Source organism: Geotrypetes seraphini, chromosome 13 (genome assembly GCF_902459505.1).
Source record: "Geotrypetes seraphini chromosome 13, aGeoSer1.1, whole genome shotgun sequence".
NCBI lineage: Eukaryota > Metazoa > Chordata > Amphibia > Gymnophiona > Dermophiidae > Geotrypetes > Geotrypetes seraphini.
Genome location: NC_047096.1, coordinates 63,009,605 through 63,034,630, shown reverse-complemented (window position 1 = coordinate 63,034,630; position 25,026 = coordinate 63,009,605). Strand labels below are relative to the sequence as shown.

Below are 25,026 nucleotides of genomic sequence, written 5' to 3'. Positions count from 1 at the left end.
GCTGCACCTCTGGACCACCAGGGATCGGCAGAGAAAGTACGGCGGGCAGGTTGCAGAGCCTGGAGGAGGGGGCCTGCAATAATTATGGGAGAGGGCCCCAAAATCCATGTTTATATTCGAGTATATACTGTAAGTGGGTGCACCAATCAACACATCCAGCTGACAATATTCTACAAGTTGACCCATTCATGCTCTGCCCACACGTATACCCTTGCACTTAAGCTCTACCTTATAGAATATACCTGGTGCATACAAGCACGTCACTGTGAATTATTGATGCCAGGAATTAGCTGCCTATTGGGCCCTTTTACTACATTGTGATAAAAAAAAAAGTGGCTTTAGTGGTTAGTGTGGATGGGCAGACTAGATGGACCATTTGGACTTTATCTACCATCATGTTTCTAGTTCATCCTTATGTGGATCCTTACTGTGCACTAAGGCCATATTTGCCACAGAGGTAAAATGGCAGGTTTTTCTGTTCCCAGCATTAATAGCCAAGTACAAATTTTCCCATTAATGTGTGAACATTAGCACTTTAGCATTTACCGACACCTGTTTTGTTGGCAGCAAGGGCTCACGAGCTAACCATGCGCTAATCAGCGTGCAGCAGTGCAGCTGCGCTGATTGCTGCAGAACACACATGCTCTCCATCCCCAAACCAGCCCCCAGTGCTAAAAATTCAATTTTATGATTTTAGCATGTGGGTAGCACACATTGATCCCAAAACTGTCACGGGGTGTCTGAGCACACCCCACGATAAGGCAGTTTTAGCTGCAATAAGCAAGTATTAGCAGTGGTGTAGTAAGGTGGGAGGGAGGTCTACTCTGGACACAGCACCCCTTCTCCTCTCCCCACTCCCCTCCTTGCTGTGCACATGCCCCTCGCCTTCCACGTCCCTTGTTTTTATTTCCCTGGCGTGAGCTTGCTGCCCACGTCAGCATTGGCGCTCTATCTGACATCACATCCGGGACACGCGCCTAGGAAGTGACATCAAAGGGCGAGCCGACTCTGACATGGGCATACTGCTCACGCCAGAGAAGTTAAAAAGGGAAGGGGGCGCACATGCGGCAGGGAGGGCGCGTCACAGCCCTGGGTGCCACTCACCCTTACTATGCTACTGTGTGGTAGTACCTACATTTAAGTAAAAGAGCCCCTATACCGTATCTGGCAAATTGAATATTTTCCCCTTTCTGAGCATCTAGACTTAGCCTATTTGTTAGAAGTACTGGAGAAAATAAATTAGGGACTCTGAACTATTTCCAGCATTAGATGTCTAACTCAAGAGGCCTACATCTAGGCTTTTTTATAGTAATAGCTGTCATGTGGAGTGAACTCCTGCAGCCAGTGCTGTGCTGTGTGAGCAGTGCATTGCACAGATCCCAGAGATGGAGGGTACAAAAATTGCTACAAGAGAACATGAGATGTTACCCTCACAGGTACAAAAATTGCTCACTGTCCGCCATCTCCTCTCATTGGCCAGGCAAGATAGGGGAAGACAATGGGTGAATGGTACAGGCACAGCTATAGTTCAGTGTGACCCTGTCTGCAGCCATACAAGTTAATTAGCCTATTTCCCAGTATTTATCCATCTGGCGGCTCTGTTATTAAAGTGAAGGAGGGAGATATATAGAAATATTAGGGCATGACAACAGAAGCAGAATTCCTCATTTCTCATGCAGAATAGCGCAGAAATATAGTTACCAAAAGTGATGCAGTGACATATGAACAGAGGACTGCAGATTTCTTAGAAATGCTACAAATCAGACATATGATGGTTCTGAGAAGAAACATATTGTGCATAAAGCAGATCTCAGAGCGCTGGCTGACTAGGAATTAATAAGACACGTCCTTAAATACCCACACAGTCAAGATGAGAGAACAATTTTCTGTAAAGTGGTTTAAATGGATGCAAGATATGAAATGAAGAAACAAGAATATTTCAGACGTATACACCCGAAAACCTGGCTAAGGATTGCACCTTAGCTGGAAGCAGATTTTGAGAGGCATATGAGGGCACTTCAACAGAATCAGGTGTACAAACGGCAGAATTCATGGATCCTCAAAGCCCAACTAAACACGTGAGAATATTTCTCTATGGGTAATAACATGATTGCTGCAACACTCAGATCCTGGCTTCTCACTGTGTACACACATGCTGTAAATATAACACGAGGGCACAATTGATGTTATTTACTGGGTACACATGGTATGCGTGTACAAGTGTATATCTCTGTCTATCTATATACTGTATATATGATCACATGCAGTATTTATATCATTGTAAATTTCTTATATAAATACAGCACAGATATTACATGTTTACACACCCAGAGTGCATTTGTGCATTCACGCTCACTGCTTTTGTCTTTGCTGCAGCAGAGGTCCAGAGTGAAATCGAAAGGATCTTTGAGCTGGCTCGAACACTGCAGTTGGTGGCCTTGGATGCAGACACCATCAACCACCCGGCACAGCTGTGCAAAACTTCACTGGCACCAATTTTGGTGTACATCAAAATCACCTCTCCTAAGGTGCGAGAAGGGCCGAGGACAAGATCCAGGTTCTATTCCCACTGTAGTTTGAGAAGCAGAGGCTGAATTTGGAGTTGAGAATGGCACAGTGACAGAATTTATCACCATTCCCGTCCCCACGGGAAATCATCCCCTGTCATTCTTTAGTGTCTATCTGAACCTCAGTCCTTCTACACCAGCACTCTTCAATGCAAGGCTTGAGGGTCAGGGACTGTGCCCATTCATACTCTGATTCTTATGTGAGCCAAGTATAGGATAATGAAGCCATTGTGACATCACTGATGAGGTTGGCTCTTAGGCATTGATGGAATGAGACATTATGACATCAAAGTATCTGCTCTGGATACCAGAGACTATCATTCTGTAGTGTCTATCTCATCCTCAATCCTTGTACACCAGCATTCATTAATAACATAACATAACATAACATAGTAAATGACCTGAACAGTCCATCCATGCAAGGCTTGAGGCTCAGTGGCTGTGTCCATTCATACACTGATTTATCCCTCTCTTCTTAAAGAATAACATGGAGATGGTTTCCCACGTGGATGGGAGCAGTGATGAATTCTGTCACCGTGTCATTCTCTATTTGGAGTCTCTTTTTTGCAATGTGTGAGGGGAGAGTTTAGGATTAAGAATCCTTCCCCCCCCCCCCGCTTTGGTGTGAGAGGAGGTGTGATATGCTATGAGGATCTCTTCTGACATAAATATTTCTTGTAACTGTCCAGGTGGTGCCACATCTGAGTTTGCTTGAATGGCATTTCATCATCATCATTGTCAACTTTGATATACTGCAAAGTAAAAAAATATATTTAAGCAATTTACAAATTCATGATATAATGGAAAAGAGAAAACTTAGACAAAGACACCGCCTAAGGTAAAAGTTACAGTACATTCAGATTCAATATGCTGTACTAGCATTTCATGATTAAGGACTTTTTTTTTTTTTTACAAAGCCGCAAGGGGGAACACTCCAACATCCATTACCGTAATTCCCTTTGGATGTTGGACCAATTACCTCAGCAGCAGCCGCTAGTGCAGCTTTGTAAAAGAGAGAGGGGGAATGTACTGTCTGGACCTGGGTTTTTTAGTTTGGTTGGGCGGTCAACACACCATCTGAGGTGTTTAAATCCCCCCTCATTTACATAATTGATAAGGACTAAATGCAGCTTGAAGAGTTTGTTCACTGTGGGTGGGGGGGAGACAATTCTATAAATTCACCCAAAATGAGGCATTGGGAAGATTCGTGCTAAACTATTCGTCTGCAAAGGGCACTCTGTGGTGCACCGCTTACAGAATATTTGCTTACCACAGATTGACTGATTGATTCAATTTTCCATACTGTTCTCCCAGAGGAGCTCAGAACAGTTTCCATGAATTTATTCAGGTGCTCAAGCGTTTTTCCCTGTCTGTCCCGGTGGGCTCATAATCTGGAGCAGTGGGGGATCAGGCGACCTGTCCAGAGTCACAAGGAGCAGCATGGACTTGAATACACAACCTCAGGGTGCTGATGCTGCAGCTCTAACCACCGTGCCACATAGTATGATAAAAGATAGCATGGTAAACATTGTTTGATAAAGATGCCAAAACATTACTACCCCCCCTTGCTTTTACGATCTGGGTCTAATTTTGCTTTTCTTTTTTTGCTTCTAACTTTGGGTGCAGCCATTATGGCCTAGATTCACTAAACTTATCGATCTAGATCGTAGTTGGGTGATTCTTGGTCGAATTTTGCCAAACGACCAATTCACTACAGATTCTACATGCAAATAACCTGATTGGACGCACGCCCTATAGCGATTCCACTGATCACCGTAAGAGCGAACGAAGCGCATATGCAGAGTATCCTTGTTGTTTAGTGATGCAATTTACGCATGCGCTAGCTCTTCACCCTTATTACGTATTTAGTGGGCGGGGTTTATTCCCATATGTCATTAGCAGCAAAGCACAAACGAGCTCAAAAGAAAGGGGGAGGAGTGGCTGCAGTGCTGGCCCTACGAGTTGAACATTTTTAAAAAAGGAATGATTTGTGACCAACGCCGTGAATTATTTTGTGTAGCCAGAATATCGAACAGAACATGCTTTAAACCCACCAGTTAAAACCACGGGCTCGCAATGCGCTTTGGAATTCTTTCACATATGTAAAGCTAATTTACGGTTTTATTTTTAATTTTGATGGTTGTTTTATATGGGGTTGTGTCAGGGCAGGAGAGTCGGCAAGGAAAGTAAGCGACTGGTCCTTAGCAGTCGCTTCTTTTTGGATCGGCAAACCCAATCGGTGTTTCTTCTTCTGCTTAGTGAATCGATCGCTTCCTACTTTTGCATGCCATTTCCCCTCATTTGCAAGGGTGGATCGGATCGGAGATTGATCAGGAAGCTGTTTAGTGAATCGGGTCGGGGAACGATTGCAAAACCCGTAAAACTGGTTTTGCGATCGTCGTTACAGGATCGGTAAGTTTAGTGAATCTAGCCCTATGTCTCCTGAAACCTGGTGTAAATACTGGTGAACAACTAATGGGAGTTGGGCGTTTAAATGACCCTATTCTACAGCATCGCACCTAATTTCTGGAAATTCCAATGCCCCGCCCATGGCCACACCCCCTTTTGACTGCACACTATAAAATGAAGGTGTGCATTTTATAGAATAGGGCGCAAGGCAGAGCCATGCATAAACGCAAATGAATTCCAATTAACACCAATTACTAATTATTAACAGATCTGCACCAAAATTTGGGTGATCTATATAGAATCCAGACGTTAGATCCGTTTGGGCTTTGATGTATCTTTTTCTTTTAGGATTGCTGTGCTTGAGCGATTAAGGATCCCTGGTGCCGCTGGTGTGCCCACATGGAATGTAGTTCTTTAAGTGGGTGCCTCCTTTTTGGCATTCCCTTTTTGGCGTTTTGAACATATTTCTCCAATTCTGAAGAAACTGCACTGGTTACCGGTTCATCTTCATGTAATAATTGAAAATCCTGAAGATAATTCAATAAGGAATTTACAGTACTTTACCAGATTATTTTAGTAAATGCTTAGCCTTACATAGACCAAGTAGGTCATTAAGATCAGAAAATGGTATATTATTAGACGAACAAAGAAGAAAGAGGTAAAGTATGTTTGTACTATAAAATCCTCTTTTTCTGTTGTGGGCTTAATCTTATGGAATAAGATATCTGGAATACTTTGTGAAATTCTCTTCCATTATATTTAAGATCTGAAAAATCATTCAAAAATTTTAAGTCACAACTAAAGGCGTGGAGAGGCATAATCAAAAGGGACGTCTAAGTCCCTTTACGTCCATCTCGCAAGTCGTCCAAAGTTAAAAAGAGCCTAAGACACATTTTCGAAAGATACGTCCAACTTTTTTTTACTTTCAAAAATCGTCTAATTATACGTCCTGCCAATCTGATCGTCCAAGCCGTTAAATCATCCATCTTTATACCACATTTCCGTCCAACTTTCCGTCCAAGTCCAAAATGCCTAGAACAAGCCCTGTTGGATGTGGGAGGGGTCTGCAAAGTGATGGACTGCACACCCAGACATGCCACCTAAATAGTGGGGTACCTTACAGGGCACTGCTGTGAACTTCACAAAAAGGGTGCCATGGCTTCTCCTCACTACAGCTCTCTTATAGGTGACGATGAGCCCCCCAAACCACCTCCAGAATCCCCTAGACCCACTTATCTACCACCCCAATAGCCCTTATGGCTGCAGGAGCCACTTATATGCCAGTAAAAAAAGGGTTTATGGGGTGTATAGGGGAGTGCACATGTTTAAGTATCAATGCAGTGCTTGCAGGGGCGTATGGGCATGGGTCCTCCTCTCTATGGGTTCCTAACCCACCCCCAAGATGACTTAAGCTGCCTCTGGGCTGGACGACTAGGCTTTCCTATGCCAGGCGGCCAAGTGATGATGGTCTGGAGGGTGAAATTTAAAGTTGTGAATAAAATTTTTATGGGGGGGGGTTGGTGATCACTGGGGTAGTGTGGGGGGGGGTCTGTGTTATGTGTTTTCAGTGCTTATCTGGTGAGTTTAGGTGGGTTTTTGTGACTTAGACCATGCTTTACATGGTTTTATTTGGTGGTGCTTATTGATTTTTGAGATGCCATCTTTGCTTTTATTGTTGTAAACCGTTTTGGCTTAACTTTTTGTATTAATAATTGCAGTATATCAAATAAGAACATAAGCAATGCCTCTGCTGGGTCAGACCTGAGGTCCATCGTGCCCAGCAGTCCGCTCACACGGCGGCCCAACAGGTCCAGGACCTGTGCAGTAATCCTCTATCTATACCCCTCTATCCCTTTTTCCAGCAGGAAATTGTCCAATCCTATCTTGAACCCCAGAACCGTACTCTGCTCTATTACGCCCTCTGGAAGCGCATTCCAGGTGTCCACCGCACGTTGGGTAAAGAAAAACTTCCTAGCATTCGTTTTGAATCTGTCCCCTTTCAACTTTTCCGAATGCCCTCTTATTTTTCGAAAGTTTGAAGAATCTGTCCCCCTCTACTCTCTCTATGCCCTTCATGATCTTGTAAGTCTCTATCATATCCCCTCTAAGTCTCCTTTTCTCCAGGGAAAAGAGTCCCAGTTTCTCCAATCTCTCAGCATATGAAAGGTTTTCCATACCTTTTATCAGACGTGTCGCTGTCCTCTGAACCCTCTCGAGTAACGCCATATCCTTCTTAAGGTACGGCGACCAATATTGGATGCAGTACTCCAGATGCGGACGCACCATCACCCGATACAACGGCAGGATAACTTCTTTCGTTCTGGTAGTAATACCCTTCTTGATTATACCTAGCATTCTATTCGCTCTCTTAGTGGCCGCTGCGCACTTTGCCGTCAGCTTCATTGTCATGTCCACCATTACCCCCAAGTCCCTTTCTTGGGTACTCTCCACTTCCTTTGCAGGTCCCCTTAACCCATTTAGGATTAGATCCAGAATGGCATTTTCTCTCGTTGGTTCTCTAACAAGCTGCTCCATGAAGCAATCTTGTGTAGCCTCCAGGAATTCTATCTCCCTAGCGCATTTTGAGCTTCCAAGACTCCAGTCTATCCCGGGATAAAGTGACTGAACAGTATACTGGGAACAGTATACTGTCATCTGGAAGCCCAGATTCTCCCAATAGATTGCTAGTACAATCCAATATCAGCGTGCCTTAGGCGTCCATGGATACACCAGCCATAGAACTAAATGGGCACCTATATTCACTGTGTTCTGTAAATTGCCCATGCTCCTTCCAGGCTCTGCCTATGTAAATGCTCCCAGTGGCATTTCCTGGTATGCCACTTACACATGCTCTTATAGAACAATGCTCAGTCAATTTGCTGCCACATTCATACACAATTTCTATACATTTACATGTGTCAGTAGCATAACTGTAAGTGCCCTGTTATAGAATTACCTTATGAATGTTGTGAAGGTAGGTGAGGCATCCACTTTCCTGAGCCAGCACAGGAAGGCCAGCCGAGTCATTTTTAGACCTCTCTTTCCATCAGGTTGAAAAATGCTCTGGTGAGTTTGAAGATGATCTTCCTATAGAGACCGGTCAAGCAAACTGAGATACAGTACTACCTGGACAGCTGCAGAAACCTAAGATAACATGATAAATATTTCCTTTTGTGCTTTTCCTTTCTTTCTTTGCTGCAGGTTTTACACAGACTGGTGAAATCACGAGGAAAATCTCAGGCCAAGCACTTGAATGTACAGATGGTGGCTGCGGATAAGTTGGCCCAGTGCCCACCGGTCAGTAGTCCCCGCCATGGTCCTAGTAGCCAGAGTCTCTGTGTGACATTAGCTGACTTGTATATGTGTATATTTTTCTGAGTGGCTCCAAAATCCCCTGAATCAAGCTCTGATCTTTTGCATCCCTGCGTGAAGTGGTGGGTGGATGAGGGAAATTTTACAAGATACAAGGAGCAGATCATCCACGCTCCTGCCAAAGCAGGAAATTCTCCCACTAAGCCACTGCCACCAGCACTCCACCACTGCTACTGCTGCTGGGTCTCTTGACGAGAATCAGTAGCAGCACACCAAGAAGAAGCAGGCACAGGGCTGTAGTATTCAGGCACACACTGTTGGCTCTGCTGACCCCCCTGCCCCGGAAGACGAATTGGCATCAGAGGCCAGCAGAGTCTTCAGTACACACCTAAATACTGCAGCCCTGTGCATTGGCGTAGTAAGGCGGGAACAGTCCGCCCCGGGTGCTGTGCTAGTGGGGGTGCCAGCACCTGTCCTCCTCTCTGTCCCCCCCACTCCTTGATGCCCCCCACTACCGCACGCACACCCCTTCCCTTCCCCCATAACCTCTTTAAGTTTCAAGTTTATTGATTTTTAATATACCGACCATCAACGAGTATCTAGCCGGTTTACAATAAAATATTAAAATAGAGATAAAAAAAAAATAATAATAATAGTTAAAGGAAATGTCTATGTAAAGAAGGGAAGGTGGACATTAGAGACATCGACAAGACGGACTTTGAAGTGATGGTTGAAAGGGAGGAGTGGGTAAAAGTTACATTATTAGATATAAGAAAGGGGGAGAAAAAAAAAAAAAAGAGGGTAGAAAGGGAATGGACAGAGAGAGGTAGGGGTAGGATCGCTTCTTAAAAGCGGTTGGTGGGTTTAAGAAGAGAAATTCAAGCGCAATTGAATGCGTCTTGAAAAAGAAACGTTTTTAGGTTAGTCTTAAATTTGTTGATAGATTTTTCGTGACAGAAATGAGATGGTAAAGCATTCCATAGGGTTGGGGCTACCACTGAAAAATTTGTTTTCCTGGTATAGAAAAATTCCTTTATAGAAGGAATGAAGAGTAAGTTCTGATCAGCTGATCTGAGTGTTCGTGAAGGACACAGAGGAATAAGGAACTTATCGAGGAAGGAAGGTTGATGGGAAAGTTGAATTTTAAAAACTAATAGGATAGTTCTGTAGGTGATACGATGTGAAATGGGAAGCCAGTGGGCTTCTTTCAGGAGAGGAGTGACATGGTCGTATTTCCCTACTTTGTAGATAAGTTTTATTGCAGTATTCTGAATTAGCTGAAGGCGTCGCGATTCTTTTTGAGTAATTCCATTGTAAAGAGAGTTGCAGTAGTCAAGATGAGAAATAACTAACGAATGAATGAGGGTCGTGATTGCTTCCGTGTCTAGGATAGATGTAAGGGAGCGTATGAGACGAAGCTTGTAGAAACAAGTTTTTACCACTGAACAGATTTGATCATGAAATGTTAAGTCTTTATCTATGATTACCCCAAGTAGTTTTATTTTTGTTTCTATTTTTACGGGGAAGGATTTAATGAATATCTTTCCTATTATTGTTTCGTTTTTTTTTGATAGGAAAGGGTAGACCACATGATTTTTCAAGGTTGAGAGCGAGTTTATTAGAGTGAAGCCTTATCTTGTCAAGTTTATTGTTAATCTCTGAGATTTCTGAGGTGTTTGAGGTATCAATGGGATGGAGTAATTGAATATCATCGGCGTAAGCGAAAATTGTAAAACCAATACACTGTGCCAAAGTGAGGAGTGGGGACATAAAGATGTTGAATAGCAAAGGAGAAAGAATTGAACCTTGTGGGACGCCGTATATTTGAGCAACTGGTGGTGAGGTTTCCTCCTTTGAGTGAACTTTAAAGCTGTGTTCGTTGAAGTATGAGATAAACCAAGAAAGAGCCGATCCTGTAACGCCGCAATCTTTGAGCCGGTCGATGAGGAGAAAATGATCAATAGTATCAAATGCTCTTTAATGGCGCGAGCAGTAATACCAACCTGCTGCTTGCATATAGGTTGCATATGGGAATTGCCTTTGGCAATAGTTCTGAGGTAGAATGGGGGGGCAAGGGGGTTCAAAGAGAGGAAGGACAGATGCCAGGCCAAAGGCAGGGGGAGGGGCAGATGCCAGAACTGGGCAGAGAGAGAGAAACATGAAAACATTTGACTAAGGACAGAGGGCATGAAAAGGAAGAGATAGGGAGAGATAGATGCAGGAACATAGAGGAAGGTTAAAATAACTGTATTTATATATGTACAGGGGTGGGAGTGGGAAAGGCTCACTCAAAATGGCAGATCTGGCTATGCCCCTGGTGCATTTAACAGAGGCATTCCTAGGGATCACATTAGAATGCGGATTAAAGCCTTGTGAATACTATCACCTGCATTTAGTGAAGGTGTTGCCAGGGTTGGTATTGTTAGGGTGGGGATTGAACTTTCAAAACTCTGGAGGGGGGTTGTTAAAAAAAACAACCTAAGGAAAAGGAGGCAGAAAGGTGTGTGGAATTTCTTTCCTTAAATGTTTACTTCAGCTTTGAAAGCTGGTGCAAAATCCACAGGTATAACCCACTTACAGACTTTGCATCTTTGTGGGCCGCCTAGATATTACCCTTTTTATGCGTCAGCGGCAAACTAAAGAGTAGGTTTGCCATCTTATGGACTACTGAGTCAAAGCTTTTGGCCCATTGGGGGTAATATTCTGAAGTCATCTTCATCCTTATATAGCGTGTTACAAAATTCAAAGCCACATAAAAATAGCTGTGTTGGCATGACAGTGGGAGGCTTTGCTGGCAAGCACGGCCAGGAGTGCAGTTTGAGTGCAAAATGGACAGAGTTTGCAAGTGTGCGCTTTATAACGAGGGTGCCTAGAGCTAGGCGCCATCCCCCAAATTCTATAAATGGCACTCAAAATTGCACACACAATTTGAGTGGCGTGCCTCTTGGCAACAATTTGAAATTTTGCGCGCATCACGTAGGTGCTGTTCTGTAAAGATGTGCATGTAAATATTTTAATGCAAAACTGAAAAGGGAGGGTGGCCATGGGCAGGTCAAAGGCATTCACTAAAGATGCGCGTGGTATTAAGAGAATTCAGGGGACCTGCGCCTAATTTAGGCACAAGGATTTAGGCACCAGGTTTCAGCTGGTGTAAATTCTTTCAGCATGGATCCCGGATGCAAGACACGGGAGCATCATTTATACGAGGGTCATTTCATAAATAATGTACACTATTTTTTTTAATTTACATGTTTTATTTTTTTCAAGTATTTCTTTACAGTCCTTCAATATAGTTTCCCTGCTTTGCAATGACCAAGTCCCAATGTCCAGGAAGCTTCATTATTCCATCCAAGACACCGATTTTGTTCAGTTGCCGAATGGCTCGTGTACTGGCGGAAGAAAGCTCTTCCAGAGATGCAAAACGATGTCCACGCGTGGGTTGTTTCAACTTTGGAAAAAGGTTGACGTCTGGTGGACTCATGTCTGGACTGTAGGGAGCATGAGGTAACATCTCCCAGCCGTATTCTGAAATCACAGTCCAATGAGTGGAGAGCTCCATCTTCCCCACGACCCAAAAAATTTTGACTAGCTCAAAAGTCAATCAAATGATGATTTTTGCTTATGATCATGAAGGCATCATCATCACAAACAAAGTTCCATGTGGAAGAAGTGTCACAGCAGTGTATTATCATTATTTTTTGCAAATAATGCACAGAAAAATGCACAAAACTGGGCCACTCATTCTTCACGACAATGCTCGCCCACACATAGGGAATGTCTTCATTGAAAAGCTACGTGATTACAGCTGGGAGGAGTTACCTCATGTTCCCTACAGTCCAGACATGAGTCCATCAGACTTCGACCTTTTTCCAAAGTTGAAACAACCTATGCGTGGACATCGTTTTGCATCTCTGGAAGAGCTTTCTTCCGCCAGTACCCGAGCCATTCCCCAACTGAAAAAAACAGTGTCTTGGATGGAATAATGAAGCTTCCCAGACATTGGGACTTGGTCATTGCAAAGCAGGGAGACTATATTGAAGGATTGTAAAGAAATACTTGAAAAAAAATAAATTAACGTAAATTAAAAAAAAAAAATAGTGTGCATTATTTATGAAATGACCCTCGTAGAACAGCACTCAGGCCTGAATTTTCAAACCGGCAGTGCCTAGAAAATCGGCGCCGGTTTGAGAATCCAGGCCTCAGTGCTCATATTTTTTGGCACCCAAATTTGGGCACCATTTACTGAATCTTGCCCCATGTGTGTGCACTTATATAAAATACCAGCACATAAGTGCAGAGGTGCAAACTAGGCATGCAGCGTTATTCTGTAACTTATAAACGTAACAGCCTTAGCAAGTAAATGCAAGGGGTGTGTAAAGAGCATGGATGGCATTTGGCCATGTCTCTCAGTTTACGCACACAGCTTACAGAAGGCTTGTTCAATCTATGGCCCGCAAATATCTTTGACCTGGCCCTTAGAAGCTCAGCGGGATTTCTGCTTCCCCCTACCATGACTCAGCTATTGCAAGTTTGAGCCATACATGAAACTTGAAACTGACCAACCCAAACTTGAAACTGTAAGACCAATCGCGCAGATCAAGCTTGCAGATAACAGTCATGGGGGGGTGTGGATGTGGGTGTGCAGGAATCCTGCTGAGTTTCTGCTTCTGGATCCAGATGAGGGGAAAGAGACTGGGGGTGGGGGGCATGAGAAAGAGGGAAACAGATTGAGTGAATGCTGAGGGGACACAAGAGAGAGGAAGACTGGTCATAAGTAGGCATGCCTTAAATTTACACATGTTTCTGTCAAACATATGCTACTAATTTTATAAAACACCAAAAAGTCCAACAGGACAGAGAGCCCATGGGTATAAAACAGTACAAAAGGAAGTGGGAACGAACAATGAACACTCCACTGAAGATCACTGATGTAAAACCAACTTGTTTATTTCAGAAAAGGACACAGCACTGTGTTTCGGCGTCTGCATCAGGAGTGATTTTGGTTAATCTGGCATGTTAGTTGGACCGAGATTTGTTTTATCCAGACCTGTCATCTGTGAACATATACGCCACAGTGACTCCTGATGCAGGCGTTCCTCAGACGCCGAAACACAGTGCTGTGTCGGGTCCACAGAACATAAGAACATAGAACATAAGCAGTGCCTCCGCCGGGTCAGACCATAGGTCCATCCTGCCCAGCAGTCCGCTCCCGCGGCGGCCCAAACAGGTCACGACCTGTCTGAATCACCAGAAGGGGCCCCTTGCCACCTTGGTTTCTCATTAAAGTCCTATCTTCCCATCAAAGTCCTCACCCTCTGGTCTTGCCCATGCACAACCTGGTTGGCTTTCTATACTTATTACCTGGTTAGCTTTCTATACTTGTGTTACATCCCAGCTCCTCCCTCAGTATCCCACGATCCCTTTATCCCTCAGGAATCCGTCCAATCCCTGTTTGAATCCCTGTACCGTACTCTGCCTGATCACTTCCTCCGGTAGCACATTCCAAGTGTCCACGACCCTTTGGGTGAAAAAAAACTTCCTTGCATTTGTTTTGAACCTATCTCCCTTCAGTTTCTCCGAATGCCCCCTCGTACTTGTTGTCCCCTTCAGTCTGAAGAATCTGTCCCTATCCACCCTCTCTATGCCCCTCATGATCTTGAAGGTCTCTATCATATCTCCCCTGAGCCTCCTTTTTTCCAGAGAGAAGAGCCCCAGCCTATCCAACCTCTCAGCGTATGGGCAGTGTTCCAGCCCTTTTACCAGTTTTGTTGCTCTCCTTTGGACTCTCTCAAGTACCGCCATGTCTTTCTTGAGGTGCGGCGACCAATACTGAACGCAGTATTCCAGATGTGGACGCACCATCGCTCTATACAATGGCATGATGACTTCCCGTGTCCTGGTTGTTATGCCCCTCTTTATGATGCCCAGCATCCTGTTGGCTTTTTTTGAGGCTGCTGCGCACTGTGCAGATGGCTTCAGTGATGCATCCACCAGCACACCCAAGTCTCTCTCAAGTCTGCTATCTCCCAAGCTTCTGCTTGTGTCCTTTTCTGAAATAAACAAGTTGGTTTTACATCAGTGATCTTCAGTGGAGTATTCATTGTCCATTCCCACTTCCTTTTGTACTGTACCAATTTTATAAACACATACCACTTCCCAAGTACAACCGATCTTAAAACACAACTTTTTTAGAGCTTTTTTTTCCGGGCCTCAGTACCACCACTGTCAAAATTTTCTTTAGCGGGAAGAATTGCGTGAAAACTCTTCACTGGCCCATTTTATTCATTTAGATTGTTTAACTGTTATAGTTCTTTAACTTTTTTGTCTTAAATATAAAGTACAAAGTGTTTAATTATTTCATAACTTATCTTTTTAGTTGCTTTTTAATTCAGACCCGGAAAAGACAGACTCGACATGTTTTGCATCAGAATGCTGTTTCAAGAGTCTCCCGCGGCCGATTTTGTCATCCGACTCCTACTAATTTCAAAGAGCAAGATCTTAGTAGGAGTTGGATGACAAAATCGGCTGCGGGAGACCTTTGAAACAACATTCTGATGCGAAACATGTTGGGTCTGCCTTTCCCAGGTCTGAATTAAAAAGCAACTTAAAAGATAAGTTATAATGGTTATGCAAACGTTTGCATTTGCCTTTCACCTCCACAGTATTGTTGCCTTTATGGGGGAATCAAAACTTGGATCCAGACGGCTCTAAGTTGTATTTGCAGAGATGGAAAGGCCTTGGTTTATGCTATGTGCGGGATGTGGTGTCGGAGCACGGATTTCCTTTGTCCTTTCAGGATCTCCGGGCTCGGGGACTTTTGCAGGCTCGAGATTGGTTCTCCTATGGTCAAGTCTCGCATTACCTACACTCTTTGGACCATAATACTTTGAATGGCAGATATGGTCCAGGAAACTTTGACTCTATCTTGACAGTCTAGAATCAGTTTGTCCTTTCATCAGGTCAGTTCAGTGCTCCTTGGGACTTTGAGGCTGTGGCGGTGATGTGGAATCAGGATCTTGCCTCCTCTGAACAGATAACTGGAGATGGTTTGCGTCTTCTTATGAAACGCCTCCCACGTTTGACTTGCAAGAACAATACTATAAATTACTGTTGCGCCTTTATATCTCACCCTATAGGGCGTATATGGCAGGGTTTGCCTCTCATGCTAACTGTCTCAAGTGCCATTCAACGCCAGCTGGTCTTTTTCATATGTTTTGGTGTTGTGACAGATTGCAAACCTTTTGGTCATTTGTTTGTCTTCATCTGCAGACCGTTATGCGACGGCGAATTCCATTACAGGCAAATGTCCTGCTTTTTTCTCAAAACTCTTCTTTGGGGTTGTCTAAGGGTAATTCTTTGTTAATGCAAAAAGCTTCTTTATTGGCTAGGAAATGTATACTTTTGCTGTGGCGCCAGGAAGAGGTACCTACTATTACTATATGGAAAAATGAACTGTTCACTCTGTTACGGTATGAATATTTGGATGTTAAGAATTGTGGACCTGGTCATTGGAGAAAGTTCCAGGCTATTTGGGCTCCCATTTGGGATAGTTTGTCCCATGGAGCCCGAAGTATCCTGTTGAATTTTTTGAATTTCTTGAGTTTTGACACTGGAATGCTGGGAAGGGTGGGTGGGGGGAGGGTATAAGGTGGGATTGGGATCAGGAGTTGATTTTTGAATTGTCTTGTAGAGTTTCTTAGTCTCCGTGCAGAAACCCCGCGGAAGACTCTCTTATCTTCTGTTTTGTACCAATTTTGTATATTCTGACTGTTGTATTTCATTTGTATGTGTCTTTTTTCAAATAAAACAAAATAAAAAAAAAAGATAAGTTATAAAATAATTAAGCACTTTGCACTTTATATTTAAGACAAAAAAGTTAAAGTACTATAACAGTGAAACTATTTTAAATGAATAAAATGGGCCAGTGAGGAGTTCTCACGTAATTCTTCCCGCTAAAGAAAATTTTGACAGCGGTGGAGTGGTGGTACTGAAGCCCGGAAAAAAACACTCTAAAAAAGTTGTGTTTTAAGATCGGTTGTACTTGAGAAGTGGTGTGTATGTGTCTGACTATCATTGCTGAGTAGAGCATTACTAAAAATTGTTTGTATTTGAATCAATTTTATAAAGTCATTATAGAATACTCTCTCCCTGTGCTGCATCTGGGCACCCAAATGAAGACGCCCAGGTATAGAATTGCCCTATAGATGATAAATTGTGCTAATTTACGCAAACTTTTAAATAATCTAAACGTGGACATTTACACCTGCTTTCAAGCATATGTAGATGTCTGCACCTGTAATGCAGGTTTAATTTCTGCTGCTTTACATTAGTATTTTATAAAGACACATGGAGGGGCATTTTCAATACAACGGCCAAGTCCAATTGCAGACATTCTTATCTTAAATATAGCAATTTTCGAACCTGAAAAAGTCTGCATTTTTGTTTTAAAAATCACTGTTTTTCCAGATGTTTTCATGCTCAGTATGTTTTTCTTTAGTGTATCAGGTCTGTAACCACCCGGACAGTTCCCACCTAGACAATTACCATCTAGGTCAATTCCCTTCCCCACCCCACTCGGTATGACCAGTTCTGCTCTAGAAGTGTCCCATACTGCTCTGGACATGATTGTGCTTTGTACAGCTCCAAGTGTTAGGGTTATGGGGAGGCTCCATATATGTGCAGCCCCTGAGTGTTAGGGTTAGAAGGAGACCCCAAGTGTTAGGGTAAGGGTTTTTTTGTGCAATGGGAGTGGTTTTTTTTTTGTTTTTTGTTTTTTTTTAATTATTGGGTATATGTCTGGTCATGGAGGGGAATTGTCCATCATGAGTAGGTGGAAACTGGTGGGAATTGAACTAGATGGTAATTTTCCAGGTGGGAATTGTTTAGTAGAAATTTCCAGTTGGGCGAGCCTAGTGGTCAGTGCAGGAAACCAGGTACCACATAAAGGGAACCAGGTACAAATCCCACCTTAACACTCTTATTTTGTATTGTGAGCCCTCAAGAAACACCTAAAAATGTATCGTACCTAACTGTACATCATTACAAAAACCCTGAAGTCTGCAGCTGTCAACTATCTATAGGTAGATTTGGTATTTTATGGATTTTGAAAGGCTCACAATTTCCACCACAAGTATACTAATTAGAGTGGAATATAGGTCTGGGTCCCTTTCTCTACAGTCCACTGCACTGACCACAAGCCTACCCCTGGGCCCAACTTAATGCTGTAATAAGAATGGCCATAATTTCTGAAGCTGTCACAGAGCCTGGTATGTACTGTCACTGTCACATCTTTGGAAGGTGGGAAGGGGCCAGTGACCATTAGGGGTCATGGTCATGCCTTAATCCATCCAGTGGTCAGCTGGTCAGTTAAGGCACTTAGTCATGATTGAATCAAGTCCAGATAAAAACTTCCCCATTTTTGCCCCATTTATCTTGTTCCATTACCCTTGAAAAATGTCAAAATTCTGAGCCTGCCCAAATCCCAACCAAAAATACCCTCCCCCCTTCACCTTCCAATTTAGACAATCCATGAAGAAAATCATATCAAATCTGAATTTAAAAAATCACAACTTGGACATTTCATCTACCATTTTGTACCATTTTTGAGATGTTTTTTTTTTCTTTTTACAATGAGCGCCATAGGTACCTATGTGTTTTTACAAAATGTACTTAAGGAGGTATCTAATTGCCCTCTTAAACTAGGCACTCCTTTATAAAATAACCCTCTTTAACTCTCTGGAGTATCTGGCTCTTTACTCATTAAAAACCAGATCTTATATCCCAGAGTGCCCTGGTGTGAGCCTGAAGAAACTCATCCTAAGTTGAATGACAGCAGTGGTACCATGTTGCTGTCACTGTGAAAACATATTGTCCTCTGGGCACCCTCACTTCTCATATTCCATGATGCATCTGCTTTCTTGCAGGAAATGTTTGACATCATTCTGGATGAGAACCAGTTAGAAGATGCCTGTGAGCACCTAGCTGAGTACCTGGAAGCCTATTGGAAGGCCACACATCCCCCCAGCAGCAACCCACCTAATCCCCTGCTAAATCGCACCATGGCAACTGCCGCCCTGGCTTCTAGTCCCGCCCCCATCTCTAATCTGCAGGTACAAGTACTTACCTCCCTCAAGCGCAATCTTAGCTTCTGGGGAAACCGATCAACCCAGGAGCCTGGGCAGAACCCAATCCCAGTGGTGGCTGAACAGTCCGTGTGACCCTGGCGAGAGCAGGCAAATGGAAGAGAGAGGAGCAACGCAGTGCTGTGCTTCCTGAGAGAAAACGAGAAGTGGGGACCTCAGCAATAGCAGCGTAGAGAAAGCATGCATAGTGTGATCTGGAGGGCTCCATGCTACCAGCCCAGTGTGAAGCGAGCTAGGCCTGGCTCCAGTGCATCCAGGGACTTGTAGTTTCTGTTTGTCTTACAGAAACTAGGACCACAATTCCCTGCATGCAGTGGGGCACAACGTGACCTGGCTCAGAGCAATGTGCAAACTGAGCTTGCTTAAGACTATGCTATAGTTTTACAGGTAGATATCTCAGATATGCCTGATTAGTTTACGCTACTTTTCTCAGTGTTTTGATATACTTCCTTTCTACCACAGGACAACGGTTTACAAAAATAAATGAAGATAGAAGGGGAGAAGGAAGGGAGGGGAGGGACGGGACTGCAGCTGCATCTCTGTAGGGTCAGGTTATATATCTGTGCTCAGTGTAAGGGAAACCTTAAAGTAGTCCCTTGATGTGCAACTCCATGTGATGAAGGCTCAAGAGTCTACAGGGGAGCAGCATGTGACTGACCTAGTAACACTCTATCACCAGTGACACTACTTAGGCTGCAGACAAGAAATTAAAAGCTAAAATGTAAGAATCTGAAGTGGCTGCAGTCTAATCACATTGCAAAATTAATGCTGGTGTTTTGTGTCATAGGCAGCGGAATGCTGTTTGGCTTGGGGAGGCCCTAGCCCCAGCAGAATCGTGCGGCACGGCTCATCACCTGCTCCCGACTCCACTTCCTACCTCCTCCTGGCATTGTACCTTAAATCTTCTGGGCAGCCGCTGCACATCAACGAGCAGGCCTGCCCCTGGAAGTAGAATGAAGGGTTCCGGGGCAGGCCTGCTCGTTGACGCTGTACAGTGGCTGCCCTGAAGATTTAAATTACCACATTGGGAAACAGGTGGGAGGGCAGGCATCAACTGGCGACCGCCAATTTTTGGGAAGGTCATGGCCCCTGTGACCTCCCCCATTCCGACGCCTATGTTTTGTGTGCTTGCACAGTGTACAACCTCTGCCTTCCTGAGCTGTCCGGTCACTGTCCCTGTCTGCATGTCCCTTGCAGCCTTCAGCACAATCCCCAAATCTCTAGCCCCCTGTGAATGACATGAGCTCATGGTACTTGCTGTTACCCAGAACCTCTGCATTGTATACTGTGAAGGGAGCAGTCTCAGCTACACAGTGCAAATGCCATATCTACTAAATATATCTATAGCTAGGGGTACTATATGTCCGGATTTACCCAGACATGTCCTCATTTTAGAGGACTATCTGTTTATGAAAACCCAGCAATTTGTTCAGGTTTAGGAACTCAGGGCCTCATCTGGAGGGCGTGACATCACGTTGCATCCACGTGTGCTCAGAGGTCCTCCAGATGCGACCTAGTGCTTAAGGAGAGAAGACATTCATGCAAAGGCGGGGGTGGGGTGGGGCGGGGGCGGAGTCACATTTCCTTTTTTCTCATGAACAAATATGGTAATCCTATCTATAGCAGATGCACTGAATTTTATTTAATTTAATTGGGCAGTCCCAGTTTGATGGAGTTTATAATTAGTCAAAACAGATAAAAGAATAATTCAATATAGGCCACTAGGAGCCAAAAAACTGGGGTCTAAGCTAGTATTCTATAACAGCAGAGTTACTGTAGACGTATCTCACGCTGGTATGAATGGCGGCATCTAAATGCGGCAATTGGGCGCATAAATGCAGCTGTTCCATAAAGTGCATGCAATGTTAATCAGAATGCTCCTGACCTGCCCCCTCACATGTTAACACCCCCTTTTCAGTTGTAAACAAGAGAAGTTAGGCACTCAGTTTACAGAATCGGGGCAGAAGTCAGTTGTGCTAATGACTTCCAGTTAGTGTTTCTTATTGCCAATTATTGGTACTTTTCTCTAATTAAATGCCAATTACCTAATTATGTTATGTACGAAATTGAGCCTGGCACAGAGGCTGACCGAATTTCAGTTTTGGCATCAAAACTAGCTCAAAATCTGGGTTCAGGTGGGGTTACCAGATGTCCGGAAAAACCCAGATATGTCCTCTTTTTAGAGGACTGCCCAGGTGCCCAGATGGATTTCCAAAATCCGGCAGTTTGTCCGGGTTTTGGGAAGCCTGAGCTTGGGGCCGCGTCTAGGGTAGCCTCTGAGCATACACAGATGCAACATGATGACATCGCACATATGCATGTGACATCATCGCATCGCATCTGCGCATGCTTGGAGGCCCTTCAGATGTGGCCCCCAAACTCAGGGAAGATGACAAAGGTTTATGTGGCAGCATGACTGGTGGCTTAATAGAGCAAGGCCAGGGGCGGAATGAGGCAGGGCCACATGTCCTCTTTTTTTACTGTAAAAACCTGGATCGGGTTTTGACTGTTCCCTCCTCTCCCCCTGCTGCCACACATAACCTCTCAACCCTCCTCCCACCCCAGACCCACCCTTCAGTTTGCTTACCTTCGCCTACCTTAGGCGCCCTTGTGGCCTAGTGACCTGACTGGGGCAAGAGCGATTTATAGTCTCTCTTGACTGCCGCTTATGATCTTGATGACCATCTTGGGATTGGAGCTAATAAAAGCAGCTTCATAGCTCAGTGTCAGAGAGAGAAGTGCTGCACTTCTCTCCTATGATGCTGGCCCTCCGCCCTCACGGCAGCTGGCCTATGAAGATGCATCCTGTCAGGACAGGACAGAAGCATCAGAAGAGAGAGGAGGAGGGAAGCTGCAGAGTAGCTTAACATATGGGCCTTGGGCTTTTGGTGCTCTTTAGTGCCAGGGCCCTGGTCCAGAGCCTCACCTGGTCCATAGGTTAATCTCAGTGGCGTAGAAAGGGTGAGAGGTGCCCAGGATGGTGGTGCCCCTCCTCTGACCTCTTCTCTGCCCCCCCCTGCCATGTGCATATCCACCCCTTTCCCGACGCCAACTGCATCACCGACTTGCCCGCATCAGTGGCACTCTCCTTCTGATGTTACTTCCTAGGTGCAGGACCCGGAAGTGATGTCATAGGGAGAGCTAGAGGTATAGTGGGGAAGAAGTGAAGGCACACGTGTTGGGGGTAGGAATGGGGGGCAAAGAGGAGGACGGGTGCCGGCACCCCCACCAAGACAACGCCCGGGGTGGACTGCCCCCACCCTCCCTTACTATGCCACTGGTGTGTGGTGAATCATGGAAATGTTTTAGACTCTGGATTATATTTAAATCAACACAATAGTGTTATATATCATATTGGCCCATCCTGTACTCCCAGGCTCTGTACATGCAGTATTACAGATGTATTTTACGTCAGGTGTTATCTTTAATGTTATACTGTGTGTTAGTCACAAGTCTTTCTGTTAATGTTACTTACCTTCATTGTTAAATTCACTGTTACACTGAGTCCCTGCAGGCTCTCAGGCTCTGTCCTTCCCTTTCCTGGCCTGTCCAAATATCCCTGGGCTCTGTCTGCCTATGAATCAGATTAAATAATTGCAGAGTCATTCTTGGCTTCCTTTAGGCAACGTACAATCTCAGCATGTGAGCCATGAGCATCAAATGGTTCCTTCTTGGACTTCTGATTGAGTCTGAGAATCTGGGGTGCTACCCTAATTCATTGGGTACATAATAACGTAATGACCAGTGCCAAAACAGGATTAAATATTCTGAAAAAAAAATCATATCCTATTATAAATATCTTATTTAGCTATGCATCTATATATTCCTCTTGTTCCTGGTCTGCACAGATACTGCACACTTCATTGGGCTCCTGCCCAGATCCCCCTGCGGGGTTACCTTTGCTGTCCAGTTGGAAGTGGTGTGAAATGATCTGTATGTTTTGTTTGGTCTTTTGTGATCCCCAGTGTAACTAACACAACTCTGTGTTCTGTCTTTCTTTTTGCATGGTGTGTGCTGCTTCTGCTTCGGCCCTTTCTAACCAGGGTCCGTACTTAGTGCATGGAGAGCAGAAACAAGAGAGTGCCCTGAGAGACAGGACCACTTTACATGACCACCAGGGAGATGCCAAGCAGCCCTGCCTGCGCCCCAGCCAGTTGTCTGGTCGCAGCAGCACCCGGGGCCTCATCAGACAGGATACCTTTGACTCAGAAACCCAAGGCAGTCGGGACTCGGCCTACACTGAGCCTGCAGACTCCTGCATGGACATTGAAACAGACCCATGTGAAGATCCCGAGTCAGAGATACATGGAAATAGAGCCTACCGGGCAGGGGCAGGTCACCAGCGCCAAAGCTCCTGGGATGAACTGGAACCAGAACAGAACCACCAGAACTGGCAGCCAAAAAATCGCAACAAGGCCCGAGAGCACTACTGCCAGAACCAGGAAGGGGTGGCAGCAAAGAATAAGAATGATGTGGAGAGTTGGGACCGGGATATCTACATTCGCTAATGATGGCTCTGCACTGGAGTGGGAGAGCACAGGTCAGAAACTAGTGAGTCCATCACCATCCTCCACCCATTGCTATGCTTCCTCACTTCCGGGAGCTCTTCTCATCCAGCATCCTGATCCTAGCCACAGTACCTTAATCCTTATCACAGAACTTGATGTAGCTAACATCTCCCAAAACCCTGACTCCAACCACAGCATCCTAAGTCCAGAATCATTGCAGGGGATGCTTATGGGATTAAAGTTACATGGAGACCATGGTTTGTTCTCAGTTTCAAATCTGTTCCTGTGGACACTAAAATTCTCTCTTTCCAGTGCTGTCTCTTCACAGACAAGCAGTGTTTCTTTTCTAGAGACAGACAGACCCACCTAACTACCATGAAAAGACTTTAAAAGCCAGGACTTCTAGCAAGTTCCATAAAGCAAAGGCATCATCTCTACAAACCCTCCCAATACCAGCACTATCACCCCCTTTACAGCCCAGACCATAGCAATAGCAGAGTTATTTAGAACATGTCTGATCCATTGGATTTAGCTCAGGCCTTTTCAAGAGTAGCTCAAGGTGAGTTACATTCAGGTATGGTACGTAGATAGTTCCCCATCCCCAGAGGGCTTACATCCTAAGTTGTACTGATTCCCCTCTTCTCCAAACTTTGATTTCTGCCTGAAGTCTTCTTTTTTTCTGTCTCAGTACTATATGACTTGAATGACCTGCACAGGCTGCATACACAGCTAAAGAGCAGGGAAGTAACCCAGATCCATAGTCACATTCACACTCACACACTGCATTACACATACAAGTTTTAGGTAGCCAGAATCCTTCCTGGTCGTAGAACCGACCAATAGACTGTAACATGACCTCACAATGATGTCATCACAACTACAGTAACTGAGGCAGCAGGTAGCATGAGTTGATGACATTATCCCAACTTCCTTTTTGTGCTATTATTTTTCTATACTCCAGGATAGGCTAAGATCCCTTCAGTAGAACCAGCCGTCTGCTTCTGCTGGACAAAATTGTCCCTGCACGGGTGTTAATTTGTCAGGAAGTCCCCTTGAAGTTAGATCACTGCAGAGGGACTTTATCTCATAACCCTTCCCTGGAACCAGCAACTTTTGCCAACTTGCAGCATTAAACAACACACAAATACCCTACAGATGCCAGATGGGCATTCCCTAAACTCTCTCTCCTCAGAGCCTCCAATTGCAGATAATGGGCATATTAATCTGTGCATTGGAGAGGGGGTGGGGATGATGGGTACTTGTTTAAAGAAAATAAAACAAACATTCAAGGGTGAAACAGACTCCTCCCACAAAGGTGTAACGCTTCATCTCTTCCACCATGGGGATAGTGGGTTTGATTTGACTCATGTGCTTGTTCATCAATTATAAAAGATTCTCTCTCTGTCTCGTCTCTTGCTTCCTTGTGTGGATGTGTGAGAAGGGGGCTCTCATATTCCGCTACCTGTAGTGCAAATAAAAGGTAGATATAATAGACACGTCAGAGACTTAGCTGGTGGAAGGAAGATAACCAATGGGATGTTACATACCTGCGAGCTTATATTGCAATGATGGTGGATCATATGTGAGGTGTGATGCTATATGTTAAAGAGGGAATGAAGCTTAACAATAAAAATTCAGCAGGAAACATCAATGTTGAATCCTTATGGATAGAATTTCAACATCTGAAGAGAATATTAGTAGGGCTATACTACCATCTGCCAAGCCATAAAGAACAAACAGATGAAATGTTAACAGAAATTAGGCAAGCAAGAAATAACAACGAAGGTGACTTATGGTGCTCACTCACTTTATTTCACAACAAAGATTCAACATGATCGTGTTTTGGCCCAAAATGGCCTGCCTCAGGAGTCTGAATAATTGATACTCAAGGGGTTGATGTAGATTATCATAAATGATCAATGCCTGTATTTTAATGTGTGAAATTACTTTCTGCCTGCTGACCATAAGGGTGTCAGCACAGAAATGCTTGAAAAAATATTTTGATGCTTGACAGAAGGAAATGCAAATCTCAGGTTGCAACGTGTGTGATCTGCTGTCAATACAAACACGTTATTCAGACTCCTGAGG

At 44.3% G+C, this 25,026-nt stretch overlaps 1 protein-coding gene across 13 annotated transcripts in view; it reads left to right on the top strand.

Annotated features, from left to right (window-relative positions):
- The window catches only part of CACNB1 (calcium voltage-gated channel auxiliary subunit beta 1), a 114,931-nt gene extending 90,364 nt beyond the window's left edge, over positions 1–24,567 (top strand). For 5 of the 13 annotated variants that reach the window (XM_033918992.1, XM_033918994.1, XM_033918998.1 and 2 more), the window contains 4 exons: positions 2,377–2,528; positions 8,178–8,273; positions 18,212–18,397; positions 22,474–24,565. In XM_033918992.1, the coding sequence (XP_033774883.1) occupies positions 2,377–2,528; positions 8,178–8,273; positions 18,212–18,397; positions 22,474–22,938 (899 nt within the window). In that variant the 3' untranslated portion in view covers positions 22,939–24,565. Of the gene's footprint in view, positions 1–2,376; positions 2,529–8,177; positions 8,274–18,211 lie in introns of all 13 variants that reach the window. The other 8 variants (XM_033918997.1, XM_033918990.1, XM_033918993.1 and 5 more) reach the window with 5 other exon arrangements.
- The last annotated feature ends 459 nt before the right edge of the window (positions 24,568–25,026 follow it).